We start from the raw sequence: 14731 nt of genomic DNA on the forward strand, positions 1-14731 counted from the left end.
CCTCAACCAAACCTCACTCAAAAAAGGACTATTCCTTCCTAGAATGCTCCTTTTATACCAGATCACGACTGCTTAAGATGTTTTTGGAACACTTTACAATCAGCAGTTTCAGAATGAGCACATTTTTACAAAAAATAATGAAGATCAAAAAGGTAAAATATTAAGTATCTTGCATTTATAATTTTTAAATTTATATAAACAAAGTAAATTTACAAAATCACTGCTTTTTTTTTTGCAACTATTTACACAACTTTTTTTACAACTAGTTTTGTATATTTACACAAACACGTCTACTGATTATATGAGAGCACACACCTTGTGCAGCCTTTTGACAAGCCCTTCATTATACTCCTGACTGCCCTCGATCATGCCAGTCAACGGGTTGGAGAACCACTCCTTGAACTCACGGTGGGACTGGAAGACATGTGGCATGAGGAAGTGCATGAGTGACCACAGCTCCATCAGACTGTTCTGCAGGGGAGTACCAGTGAGCAGCAGACGCCGGTGACTGCAGGCAAGATAACAATCGCAGAGGGAAGAAGGGAAAGTTTTACTAATATTATTTCAGCACTACAGCAATAATTGCTTTACAATTCAAGCCTTTGGTCAGACACGGAAAGGAAGACATTGTTGAATACAAAAATAATTTCAAATCAAGGAGAATTTAAACTCAATTCTTGAAGCACCTGTTGAAGTTTAACAGACTCTGCCAGCGTTGGGACTTGAAGTTTTTGATGTTCTGAGCCTCATCCAGAATAAGGTACCTCCAAGATTTACGTCTGAAGGCCTGATGATCTTGTAAAACCAGCTTATATGAAGTGATGCACACATGGAAAGCATTGGGTTTGGTCCAGCCCTAACAAAAGAAAGCAGAAAAAAGTTACCACAAATAACACACAGACTAGTGTAGCTAAAAAAAATGAAATTTTGTGACAGTAACGCAGGTAACTGAAAGTTTAGGCTAACCTGTCTCTTGAGTTTACGCTCTTTCTGGCTGCCATAGTAAGTAAGGATTTTGAAGCCGGGGCACCAGCGCTTCAACTCCATCTCCCAGTTCAGCATCACACTAGTGGGCACTATGATCAGGTGAGGCCCCCAGTTACCTTTGGGAAATGCAAGATATAGTGTAAAATGTCAGCACTCCACTTAAGACAGACAGTAGACGTACTGGCACAGGAACTACAGGGACAAATCACACAGATCTCTTACCTTTTTCACAGGCCAGATGTGCCAATAAAGCAATAGTCTGAATTGTTTTACCAAGTCCCATTTCATCTGCCAAGATACCATTGAGCTTCTTCTCATACATGGTGACCAACCAGTCTAGTCCAATGTGCTGGTACTCACGCAGGTTGCCATGAAGTAAGAACGGAATAGGTGTTTTCACCTTTTATGGAAGGAAAGAAAAAATAAGCAAATCACAATTATTAATCCTTCACCACACCTAAACAACTGAAGAAAAAAAAAAAGAAGATCAAGAAAATCTTGCTAAAATGAAAACAAAAAACAAGTATTACAAAGCTGTCAGTGTCCTCTGGTAGTATAGCAAAAGCCCCTACCTTTGTTGTGGCCAGGGTGTATCCTTTAGGCTGAAGGCTCTCAGCAGTAGCAGCTATATGGCTGATCTCCTTTTTAGGACGTGGAGACGTGGATACAGAGGGGCTGTGATCTCCCTCCCGCAGTAATATCTCCATTCCTTCTCCTCCATCATCTTCCTCTTCATCTTCATCACTTTCCTCTGCTTCAGCTTCCTCCTCCTCATCACTATCTTCAGCTGCAGCTGAATCTGAATGTTACATAAACAAATAAAAATGATGCACACATCAAGAAAAAGTACATTTTAAAATTATTTCAGTAAAGCATTACATCAGCCAGCTCTAACATTTTAATTTAATCGATTTGAAAATGCACATATCTGTATCACCACTCAAGTAATTATAGTAAATAAACTACCACTCAAGAGTAGGGATGTAAATGATCAACCATTTAATTGTTAACGAACAAACAATCGTTTGACCAATGCTATTGGTAAAAACAAACCAAAAAATGACTTTAGTTCCAATTAACAATTTATAGTTCAACAGGCAAGCTTATCATTCGAGTTAAGTAAAGTTTTAAAACTATTCATGAGGAAGCAATAAAAATAAGTAATAAGTTCTACTACACTAGCCGATTATAAAGCAAGCAGCTAAAAATAATGTGAGGACACTTTTCAAGAGGATGAAAACTACAATGATGTATCTGCAAGTGATAAGCCTTTTTTGTATGATGCATTGTGGTGTGAGGAAACTGCTCATGGTTGTACAAAATTATAAAGAAAAACGTGATGGATGGCGACTGCATCTGAGAGCTACTGAGGTACAAAGCTAGCATTTATCTTTGGTCATGGAATTTATGATTGTTTTGACACTCGTAATGAGTAATAAATATAACTTTGGAATACAGAACGTTCTGTGTGTCTATCCTTATATATTCTAGTCATTTTGTCAACTTTTAAGTCTTTGGTCATCTAATCATATTAAAGTTGTCAGCCAGCCGGATTAAACAAAATCAGGTCCTTATGTAGAGTATGTTTTGAACAGTTGCTGGCCATTTACTTCCCTCATAAAATGTACTTAAGTGCACATAAGTGTGTGTATACTAAGTATTTCACAGCGGCTTCAAAAATGACTCAATCAGGTTTCAGAACTGGAACTAGAAGTTTTATAAATTATATTTTTATGGCTTGCCATTGATTTTAGGCTTGCTGGTTAATGATTAATCACCAGGTAATGACAGCTGGTCATCGGTTAAAAGAATGTGCTACTCAAGAGATTTTCTTTTATAAATCGGTGAATCTTGGCACCAGACTCAACTACCTGAGGAGGTGCCACTGTCGTCCCTACTGTCATCGCCTTCAGTCTCCTCTTCTTCCTCCTCTTCAGTACCCTCGGACTCCTCTGAAGAATCTGGTGATGCTGAGGGCTCTTCAAAGTCAGATGCATATGCCCCTCTGTACTTCTCCAATAGTTCCTCTATACTCATCTCACCTGAAGGCCAAGGGTACAAAATATATGCAAAAGGAAAAAAAACTGATCTTAAATGGAAGTGAATACAAATATACATCATCTTTTTACAAGCTGCTGAATAAATCTGGAGATATAAATTGTCAAAGGTGTAACAGATAAAGACTGTTTTTTTCATATTTTCATCTTTGATGAAAGACTGGCTGGGAGAAAACTTTTGAACAGTTGCACTAAAATTAACAAGAAGAAAAATGCTGTTCAGTGAGCTGCATGTAACTACTCTGAATAATTTATCATTCTTAAAGCTTTTTCAACATACCAGCCTTCTTGCATGCAACTTTAAAGCTTGTGCATTTTACCTAAAACAAAAGAAAAAGAAACTCTGGTTACCCTCTTTCGCCAAGTCATCAAGCTCCTCTGCATGATCTCCATCTCCCTCAATTCTTTCCTGGGCTTCAATGGTGTCCTCGACATCTTCCGCTTTGGAGCAGAGAGATCAATTAACACCAATATCCAAAAATCCCTTCTTTGAAAGGAAAATTTAAGAATGAAATGTTCAGACTGAAAAGAGATGCATCTGTATCATAGTTTGATAAATGAATCTATGTGAAAATTTCCAACAACTTACCATCTTCCTCATTAGCTGAAAACTCTTTGTCCTCATCCTCAACTGCAGAGGAAGAATCGTCTGAAGCTTCATCCTCTGAAGCAGAGTGCTGTGAGACAAATATATACGTTTTAGAGTGAGCAAATCCTGACACTGACAAAGAAGCTAAAGAGTAGCGATGGCAATAGGATGGAGAGTGTTGATTGGTGTGAAGAGAGTACCTGGGGGAGAGTGAGGGTGCTGAGCAGCTGGTCCAAGGGAAGCGCACCCTCTTGCCTCAGCAGCTCTATCTCCCTTCTCTGTGTCTCTGCATCATTCCCTTCTTGCTGCTCCTCCACCTCAATTGTCTCTTCATCATCCTCCTCCTCACATGGAGGCTCAAAGTCTCTATCTGCAAAGGAAAAAAGAGAAAAAATAGATTAAGGTCCTACAACAAACAAATGTCTTGTATGCCAACTGTAGTATACTTGCCATTGTACATTTCTTTTTCTCCATGGGATTATTTTGTTGCTAAACAATGATTTGCATAATACTGGCCTGAAAAGCGTTAAGTAATAGAACTTAATTTAAAAATAGGGATTTTTCAAAGTTTCTGCATAACAATCAGTAAAATGTACAACCCCAATTCCAAAAAAGTTGGGACATTGTGTAAAATCAATATAAACGTAAATAAAACAGAATGCAATGATTCGCAAATCTCATAGACTCATATTTTATTCACGGTAGAACATACAACACATATCGGATATTGAAAGTGAGACGCTTTACTATTTCATGAAAAATATCAACTCATTTAGAACTTAATGGCAGCAATGCATCTCAAAAGAGTTGGGACAGGGCCATGTCTACCATTGTGTAGCATCCCCTCTTCTTTTATTAACAGTCTGTAAATGTCTGAGAAGTGAGGAGGCCAACTGCTGGAGTTTTGGGAGAGGAATGTTGTCCCATTCTTGTCTGATGTAGGATTCGAGCTGCTCAACAGTTAAGGGTCTTCTTAGCCTGTTTTTTCGTTTCATGATGCACCAAATTAATTCTACTGCTGAAAGGTCTGGACTGCAGGCAAGTCTGTTCAGCACCAGGACTCTTCTTCTGCAAAGCCATGCTGTTGTGATGGATGCAGTAAGTAGTTTAGCATTGTCTTGCTGAAATATGTAAGGCCTTCCCTGAAAGAGACGTTGTCTGGATGGGAGCATGTGTTGTTCTAAGACTTCTATATACTGATAACAAGCTGGATGGTCCCTCTCCTCGAGTCCACTGCGAATCTCTGAAATTGTTCCACAATTTTAAGATGCAGTTTTTCGCAGATTGGTGAACCTCTGCCCATATTTGCTTTTGCGAGACTCTGCCTGTCTAAAATGCTCTTTTTATACCCAGTCATGTGAGTTAGTTGCAAATTGCTCCTCTAGCTGTTTTTTTATTAGTACCACTTTTCCAGTCTTTTGTTGCCCCTGTCCCAACTTTTTTGAGATGTGTTGCTGCCATCAAGTTGGTTAACATTTTTCATGAAATGGTAAAATGTCTCACTTTCGACATCTGATGTGCTCTATGTTCTATTGTGAATAAAATACGGGTTTATGAGATTTGCAAATCATTGCATCGGTTTTATTTACATTTATTTACATTTGACACAGCGTCCCAATTTTTTTGGAATTGGGGTTGTAAATAAAGTCATTCAGAGATGTCTGATGTGAAATTTTGGAAAAAAGTCAAAATAGTCAGCACAGAAAGTCAGAACTGTTCACAGTGGTGGTGATAGGAACCAGACATCCAAAGAGTTTAATGCCTCTAAAGCTGCCTCACACAACATTATTACATGAAAATGATTACAAATATGCTGCCTGAAGACTGAAATATTGGTTTGATTATTTTTTCACATTTGCCATTATTTTATCATTATCAACATTACATGTAAGAAGGACACGATTAGGTTCACTGGTTGTTTTGGATAGTAACCAAAATAGCTATATTTGTGTTGCAGACATTGTGATCAATAATTCCTATCACCACCATTGTAAAGAAATCGGTGAGATTCTCTACACATTATTTAATTTTAGAATTCCTCTTTAATTTGTACAGCACTTGTAATGGTTCTGAATTCACACAAAATTTTCAGTGCAGGTACATTTTCTCACCATCCTCATCCGTAGGATTCAGTTGAGAGTAATGGGGAGGAACACTGGTACTGACAGGTGCGGCTTGCAAAGACTGACTGAGCAGGTCTGAATAGCGCTCTGTCTGGCCAACAATGAAGTCCAACTGGAGATCTAAGGCCTTCTTGCGCTTCTCTTCCAAACGGGACTGCTGTTTATACTGCACTACCTGTGTGCAGGAAACAGAACTCAAACATATAAAACCAAAGACAAAAAACACATCGTTTATTTTAAATTGCAAACAAAACTTGAACTGTTTAACTTGCTCCATCACACACTTGCTCAAAACTTTAGCCACTGGACAATGTAAATAATGTTGATCATTTGCTAGCAATAAAAAAGCCCACCATAACAGAAATTATTACAGCACAGTAAACAAATGCATCACCTTCTCAACACTGCTCCAGAAAGCGCGGACCTCCTTTGCAATGGACGCAGCAACTCTCCTCAGTTTGGCCTGTTCTTCACGCTTTGCTCGCTCTTCTTTCTGTCTTAGCTCCTCATGGTGTCGCATGACCATCCGCACCACCTGCAACGACATGCAATTTTTTTTAGAATGGAATCTCCAAATTTTGCATCATGTTGCAAAGCTGCTATAGTACATACTTAGAAAAGAGATGATTCTTGAAATATTAATATCAATTCAAAGCATACTTTTCTGGCCACGCCTCTCTTCCACCGTCTCTCCTGTGCAAAATCAGCAGAAAGCCACTGCATCTCCTCACAGAGGTAATCCCAGTGCACCTTAGGCCGGACTGGCTCTGTCACACGAGACAACCGTTTTAGGGACCAGAATCCTTCTCGTTTCAGAGCAAGTGTCCGATGCTCAATCTCTGCTTCCTGTTAGAAACACAAAATACATATTAATCAGTGTTGTTCAACCCTGTACAGACCCATGTACCTTGTAAAGCAATGCCTAACCCTTTGGTTTGGTTTGGAAGTTTGGTTACCTTGGCCTACACAATACAGACAAAATACCATGCCACATTGACAGTGCTATGTGTAGCAACTGAGATATGCCTTGCAATACTGAAATAAACACAAATACATTAGTGAACTCTTGATTTGACACATTTAACCATTACCCTTTTGCCCTACACAATGATTTGAGTTTGTTGGATCATGTGCCTTCACCCTAAGAACATCTGTGACTGGTCACAATGTTTACAGCACACAACAGAACATTTAGTGACTGGTTATAGGTAGGCCCGTCACAATCATCTGATCACAATTTTTTTGAGCTGATCACAATTATTTTCCACAATTGTTACTATACATTTAATTGATAACATGTTGACATTGCATCAAACAGAATGGAAGTGCATTTTAATTCATTGATTTGAGACAAATTCATGTAAACAAAAGAAAACAGCAAACATTAAGACACGTCATTGGTCATTCAAAGCAAAAGTTCACCTTCTCACTTGATGCTATAACATGTCCGGGCAGCAGAGAATAAATGTTTGTTTATCTGAGGTTGAGCTATGTCTGTCTTGAGCTGGGAGCCAAGCAACATAGCTATTCAGCTAATATGGCCACTTCAAACTTGTATTTTAATAATTCCATATAATAACCCTGTTAATCAGAATTAGTTACATTACAATTAATCATCAACTAAAGTATCTTGACTGGGACAGAGGATTCATTGGCATAATGTAAACTTTCGCAACATCAGGATTAGGCAGATCACGCAACGATTTAAAATGCAGCAGCAAAGCAATCAAGAAAATAAATACTTCACTCACGTGCTTGGCCAACTCTGCCATGTCAGTGTGCTTCTCTGAGCGAGGCCGCTGGGCAAGTGTTTGATCTGACTGAGAGGCTCCGCCAGAGTTATGGGAAGAAGGCGTTTGTTTGCCATGAGAGCTACAAAAAGGTCCAGCCCTGTCTGAATGAAGTTGGGTCCAGTCACCTGATGATGATGCAGGAGGTGGAGATGGTGTACGAGATGTGGAGGGAGTAGAACCTGCTGTGGCTCTGCCAGCTATCCACTGACGAACCTGGGAAAAGAACAGGAAATACACAATAAGTAAAAATATATACACATGATAAAAATAAAATGCATGTGTATATATGTACATTTGTAAACTGGGAGAAAGACCAAGAACACAGAACGAAACAAGAGAGCGAAGTTTCTCATGAAGACAGCTGGAGTGAATCTACACAAACAGGTGACCGCTGTAGTGAAAAGAACATTAAAAAAATAATAATAAAACCTTGTTATTTCCCCACATACTTTATGCGTGAAACATGCGATTGTGAGTGGAACTAAACTCTTCTGTAAGCTTTACAATAGCCTTCAGTCAGGTTAGAATTAGCAGAGGAAGGGTCAGCTTGCAAGTTCAGACTGACAGTCTAAGAACGAGAGATGCCGGGAGAAGATTCTGACACCTCTTACCTTTGATAAAAAGGCCTGTCTGTCTGTCCTGCTCTGTCCACGCTGCAAAACACACATGGCTCAACATGCAGCCAACTAGTGCACCAGAATCAGATGATGGCATTCACAAAGCGATGAATAGTGCATATAAGCACGAATCGACAGTCCAAACACCGCTGGTTAACAGACGGCTGATAGATGGAGTGCTCTGCACTTACAGGTGTTGAATTATTTTTGTCAGTCTTTAGTCTATCATCCTAACACTAATTATCCTAGCTAGCACTCTGAAACAAACAGATAAAAGCAAAGACAATATGCAAGCAATATAGGCTACAGGTCATGCTTTGTATTATAATGACTGAAGTATGAATTTACAGCAACAGTTGACTCAGACAGTGTTTTCCTTACCTTGTTTTGTGCTGAACTGGGCATAACTATGCTGTCATCTGTCTGGGCTTCCATAGAACTGTCTGCCTCTCCATCACTGCTCTCTCCTATAGAAGCATCAAGTTGCCCTGGTGTGTTGTGCTGAGCATCTTTTGTTTCTGCCAAATGCTGAACTGGTGAGTGCTGTTCCTCCACTTCCAACTCACCCCCCAACGACATGGAATCTTGGCATGGCTGGTTGGCAGGAGATTGTTTAGACTGATTCCGCTCAGTGATGGCACTGCACACGCTGCTCCATGCACTGCCTGAAGATGGAGGCAGGACAAGCGAGTTATGGGTCTGAGCTTGGGTAGACGAAGCAGACTTTGAGAGAGGCTCACATTGGGGAATCTGGTCTTCGAGTCCTAGGGAATACGACGATTCAGTTAAGGCCTCTTTTTTAAACTCATCCTTGGAGAATAAACCAGTAATATTGAGGGGAGCATTTGGGGCAGAAAAGCAGGAAGGTGCCAGGGCCTCCTTTTCAGATGGACCAGCTGTACCTTCATGCACAGCCGAGTCATTTTCAAAAAGGCACTCTACAGAGACAGAGTCATCACTGGGGGTGCCAGACTGGACATGTGGGTCCTGGATTCTGGAAATCTTAGCTAATATAGAAGGAGGATGTTTAAGGAGAGGAGTCTCACCTCTCTTCAAAATGAGCAGCTTTGGATCAATAACACCAGATGGAAGTGAAATACGGGACACATCTGGTTTTCTTTCGGTCAACTTGACTTCTTCCTCTTGCACAGCGGAAGTCGTATTGATTAAGTTAGGATCGGACATAGTAAAAGTGCTCTCAACTGTGGAGCAGACGGCGGGCTTTGGAACCATATTTTGCATGCAACTTGCATGAGACATTTCTCTTTGAGTGGAGGACGCAGCAGTTAATGTCTCCGTAGGAGTTACAGTTGTTGGACAAGATGAAGCATTTTGTGAAGCAAAAACACTCTGGGAATGAGAGGACCAAGTACCAAGCTTCCCTATAAATGTTTCTGTTAAAGGTTCAAGAGAATCTTTATTTGCAGAGTCTTCCTCTCCTTTTTCTGGCAGCAGCAGCTTAACATCTTCATGAATAGTGTCTGAGGGGAAACAGGGCACCGTGCACTCATAGACAGCAACAGATGACTGAGATTCAGGACAATGCACCATGGCTTCTGTGCTAACGTCTATCATGTCAGCATCCTCGGTGCTAGCACACTGCCCATCCATCAGAGGAGAAGACTCACTCACAACTAACCATGTGTCCTCCATACCTGGCTGCATTAGAATACCTACATCAATGAAATTTTTCACCTCAACAGTGCTTAGTCCAGATAACACCTCTGAACCCTCAGTCTGCTTGTCATCCACATTTATACCACCTGGCACCGAAAAGCCATCATTAACACATATTATCTGTGAGAGCTTACGATCCGTTGGAATGGATTCTTGTCCTTGCTGGATCAAACAGTCATTACTGGTTTCAGAGAGACATGGCTGATCTGAGTCTGGTCCCTCTGAAGGTGTACATCTGTCTGTGTGGGAGAGACTGCTCCCGTCGGATTGGCGATCTGGGTAGAGAGTCACTTGTATGCTGTTGGCACAGTCATTTTGTTTAACAACCACATCTGTAGGGCCACAAACCACTACATGAGACCCTTCAGTCACTTTGGGGGCCTGAACATTGTGAGTGCATGTCACATCCCCCGGCACCTTTGGTTCTTCAACAGAAATATCATAAAGTACTTCCGTAACAGCCACGCTGCCAAACAGACCTCCATCTAAAGATGGAGTCTTATTCTCCTGCTCCCCACTCGCACTAGTATCATTCCCCATTAAAACAGGTTTGGGGGCTCCACTGCAATTCACAAGGTCTGGGCTCAGCTGGTTCTCTTTTGTAGCCTGTGCATTTCCAGGAGGCTTGGAGGGAACAGGTGTTTTGTGAGGGAAGGTAGCATTAGGGATAGCTGTTCTTTGTGCAACAGAGGCCAAGTCAGTCTCCACTGAAGCAGGGGGAGGCTGTTGGAGACATTTAGGGAGGTATCCATCACCCTCATCAGTGTCATTTGGAGTGCCATCTCCATTGTCTGTGGGAACAGGCAACTTAGACAGAGATTTTTCTTGCTTTGCAGGCAAGCCTCCTGCATTTGGGTGAGATCCACTAAATGCTTGCCCCTCTTTCTCAGCTGGTTTTGTACCTGAAGAAATGCTCTCCTGCTTTGTGATTTCATCCATGGTATTCTTGGTATTATTAGGCTCACTGGATGTTTCTTTTCTAGCTGTGGTGATTGTTGCTGTAAGTGGAGTATTCTGGCACTGCTCCGAATCTCCAGGTCGCTTATGGTCTCTGTCTGTCGCTTTATCTGCAGTAGAGACTGTTGATAGAGAGATTTGGGTGCTCTCTCCAGCTGTGCGCTGAGCTCCAGACAATTGCTCCTGACCAGTCTTTGACTTGAGTCCCAGATATGCTTTCTCAGGAGCCAGTCGTCCCTTTTCCATCTCAACAGGAGGAGCGGCATCCCCTGTAACGTCTGTGCTAGGAGTCCAGTCTTGGCAGTGGCCCATGCCAGTGCTCTCTGCCATGTCTGTCTCCCTGTGTGCAAGGCTTGTTTTCTCAGTATTACACCCGTAATGTAAATCCTGCTCTTTTTTAATCCGGTCTGTCTCACAAACTGAAAGTCCGTGTGAGAGATTCTGTATGTCTCCAACAGCAGCTGACACCAGTTGTCTTTGGACAGCCTCAGTATCGAAATCCAAGGTTGGGTAGTCCTCAGTCTCCTTGGTGTTGCAGTTTTGCCAAGCCACTGTGGTGCTCTGCTCTTTACTTGCGGCCTCTGTGTCTGCTTTCTGCTGCTCTGACTCAGTGGCAGGGCCGACCAGTGGTGGTGGTAGGAGGGCAGCTGCGACCGGCTGCAGGGCATGCTGGGGTGGCCCGGCCACATTCTGCGTAGCCGCAGGGATGCCACCCAGCACAGCCACAGCCGGAGGGGTGCGCTGCTGCACCACCTCCTCCCCAAGTCTCCCTTCTTCTGGACTGCCTCTGCTACACACTGCACCTGAAAGAAAGGAGAGAGATAAACTAACCTTCCCAAGGTGTCTGTGTTATCATACACCAAATGGACAGTTCAGCAAAATTTCTTTAAAAACAAGAACTATAATAGCAATAATAATAATAATAATAATAACAACAACATTGCACAAAATAATTTGACAGAAATTTTATAGTCAGTCCTAACAATGTCAAAGTCTAATAGTTTAGATACCAACTAATAACCTGTATGTGGTGTAGGACCAGCCTCTTCCGTACTTTCCACTTCCAGGATGCTGAGATCAAGAATACCACTGCATCTAAGCCACAAAAGATTACAAGAAGTGAAACTGAATAATCTGAAGGGGACACGTTATACTATACTAAAACAAAGAGTCAGGTAACAAGTGATAAACGCAAGAAAAAAAAGAAAAAAAAAAAATCACACAAACTCAAAGGTTAGTTATGTTGAAGCATGATTTGTGTTGCCAACTTCCTCAAAACTTTCCTACATGTATTTTCGATGATGTGTCAGAGGCTCAACAGGGCACGGTATGATAATTTCGCACACTACATAAGGACATGCTGTAAAAGATTATTTTGGTGATATAGCGGCAGAAAGGTGCACAAAAAGTGCACCATATTAGCGGTTCTCATGTTAACTATGTGTAATACACAGTACATGAGCAATGTGTATTATACATAAAGCAATTAGCTAACTCTGAGACAAAACTAAATAACCTGTACGCAAACCGTTTAAAGAATTTCTCATTATGTAGCCGGCAGGCTAAGTCACAGGCTCACCTCAGCGCTCACTGAAGCTAGTTAACTGTTTGGCCTAATTACCCACCTAATTAGCGATTTGGCTAAGAGGAGAGGTTAGTTTATCACAAACAAAAATTTCGGATTGTTCTCGTATTAAAACAGACATATCGGGCAGGGGATTCATCGCTCATTTCCTATAACGTTGACTATCGGCTGTAACTTCAGTGAGCGGCGGCGGCAGTCTCTCTCTCTCTTTTGAGGCGGGCTGCAGTGGACTCGGGCCTTAACACAGTCACTCAGCACAGAGAGACGGACAGCCCGGGATCATTTTTGGGCTCACAACAAGACCATCAGCCAGCATTTAGCCGTAAGAAGTTAAGGCCTTTTGTACTGAAGTGTTTAGTGCTTCGTGAAGAGAAAACTTAAAGCTAGCTAGTTAGCTAAGCTAATGCGGTGTCCAGCTAGCGTGCTCACTCGCGGTTTCAAGCTTACAAGTTAATCATGTAAAACAACGACCTGGACAGACCCGTGCGGTTCACACAGGTGTGGAGTTTTCTAAGCACAGTAACTGAACAAAACATAAAAGTAAGAAAGTCTTCATTCTCTCAGATCCCGCTAAGTTAGCTAGGTTACCTAGCTAATGTTAGCTCGGGGGGGGGAGGAGAGGACAACCAAGTGACGTCACTACGCGGGGTCATATGTGTATGACCAAAAGATGACAGTCAACAAATCCTGCAGTAGGTTTTATTTTTTTTTCTTTTTCGTTCAACTGGTAAACTCGAAACAACGTTATATCAGAATATTTAAGGATATAAGACACTGGAATAGTATTTGCAGTTATGAGACCAAATGCGTTCATTATGGCAGGATTATCAGCGTCTGCAAGTTACTTATGAATATAAATCACTTATTAACAAATAAAATGTTGAATGAGGACACTGTTAAATTACACATGACATCGCAGTTTTACAACATGAAAAACAGGTAGCTGGCTGGTTAAGGTTAACCGACTACCTAGGTAGCATTTCAAGTTTACAGAATTTAAACTACAATCTGATCGAAGTGACTGACGGTAAACGTTTTTGGTGAAGTGAGACAGCACTGGTCTTCTTAGAGAGCGCCTAAGCTGATAAATATGCCTGCGCTGCCCTTTACCTCGCCACATAAAGCCATCCTAATCAAACGGCCTTCCAGATCAGTATGTTTCTCTGTAAGGCTGTATGTTTATCAACTGAATCCATGAGAGAGTCAACTTATCCCGCCATGTCAAAGTCCCCCCGCCGCCTCTAAACACCCCCCTCCCCTCATACTTCCCCCTGTCTCCCCCCTCCTCTCACCGCCGCCATCTTAAGTTCCCACCTACCTGAAAATTTCGAGCACTTTTCTTTTACTAAATTCTCGCTGAAGGAGTCGCCATCCGCCTCAAATCGCACTCAATCCGTGACGGGGCTGTTCCAAACTATCTCTCGGTACCCAACGAGGTACTGGCAGGTTCGTGAGATCAAGTTAAAGAGCGGTCCAAGAGAGACTGGGTTCGGATCGCTGAATGGAGCGGTTGCGGGGAGGAGACTTTCGACGCAGCGAAATGGAGGAACGAGAGACTCAACGAGATCCGAGCGCGACCGAAATCTCGCGAGACTTGAATCGACGCGCTGTAGTGCCGCATATGAGAAACAGATTCGTGCTGTTTTTCGCAGTTGTGCTCCGGTGCTGTGTAGTTCTGACATTAACAGTGTTAATGTCGTGGGCGCAGCGTTATCAATGGCCTTTCCCCTCTTTTAAATTTTAAGATTTTGCTTTATTACAGGGCCTGAAGGCTGGGTAAACCTGCGAGAGCAGGCTAAGTAACGTTAACTTGTGAGGAAGCCAGATTATAACACAATCTGAAAGATCGCTTAAGTAGATTTTATAATTACTTAGAGATTTTATCATTTCCATCCTCTTTTGTGTTTTATCATGTCAATTAGTTGAGAAGTTTATGTAATTTTCACGTGTCATTGTCGACTGTCATTTTTTATTTTGTCTTTATTTTAACCTTTAATTTAACCAGGCAAGTCACTAGGAACACATTCTTGCTTGCAGAGGCGACCTAAAGAAACTCTTGACACGGACAGTTGGGAGATGTGTGTAAATAAGATGTAAAGTCTCTGAACTACATGTGAAAACTGAATGTTATAAATCTTTAACATTGCTTTAGTTGCAGTAATGAAGGCTACAACAGAAGACCAGCGATTTGGCTGACCTGATTTAGCTTTAAAAAGTGACGGGCCTTGTTATGTAGCCCAGTGGTCACCAGTCCAGGTCTCACCCATCATGTTCTTCAGAAGGCACTGTTTAGCTGAATCAGACACTGGGTAGATCTGGACTGAGCTATAGTGAACATTTTCAATG

The 14731-nt window shown here is 41.7% G+C and overlaps 1 protein-coding gene across 4 annotated transcripts in view; it reads right to left on the bottom strand.

Annotated features, from left to right (window-relative positions):
- The window catches only part of LOC118809474 (Snf2-related CREBBP activator protein), a 28591-nt gene extending 14655 nt beyond the window's left edge, over positions 1-13936 (bottom strand). The window contains exons 1-17 of one of the 4 annotated variants that reach the window (XM_036572825.1): positions 13704-13936; positions 11822-11895; positions 8548-11603; positions 8161-8202; positions 7508-7762; positions 6417-6602; positions 6151-6291; positions 5745-5931; positions 3834-4003; positions 3634-3721; positions 3396-3485; positions 2859-3029; positions 1560-1786; positions 1210-1387; positions 967-1103; positions 687-856; positions 316-508 (exon numbers count right to left, since the gene is read on the bottom strand). In XM_036572825.1, the coding sequence (XP_036428718.1) occupies positions 316-508; positions 687-856; positions 967-1103; positions 1210-1387; positions 1560-1786; positions 2859-3029; positions 3396-3485; positions 3634-3721; positions 3834-4003; positions 5745-5931; positions 6151-6291; positions 6417-6602; positions 7508-7762; positions 8161-8202; positions 8548-11130 (4818 nt within the window). In that variant the 5' untranslated portion in view covers positions 11131-11603; positions 11822-11895; positions 13704-13936. Of the gene's footprint in view, positions 1-315; positions 509-686; positions 857-966; positions 1104-1209; positions 1388-1559; positions 1787-2858; positions 3030-3395; positions 3486-3633; positions 3722-3833; positions 4004-5744; positions 5932-6150; positions 6292-6416; positions 6603-7507; positions 7763-8160; positions 8203-8547; positions 11604-11821; positions 11896-13495; positions 13613-13703 lie in introns of those variants that run through there. The other 3 variants (XM_036572829.1, XM_036572827.1, XM_036572828.1) reach the window with 3 other exon arrangements.
- Positions 13937-14731: the final 795 nt, after the last annotated feature.

Source organism: Colossoma macropomum, unplaced genomic scaffold (assembly GCF_904425465.1).
Source record: "Colossoma macropomum unplaced genomic scaffold, Colossoma_macropomum, whole genome shotgun sequence".
NCBI lineage: Eukaryota > Metazoa > Chordata > Actinopteri > Characiformes > Serrasalmidae > Colossoma > Colossoma macropomum.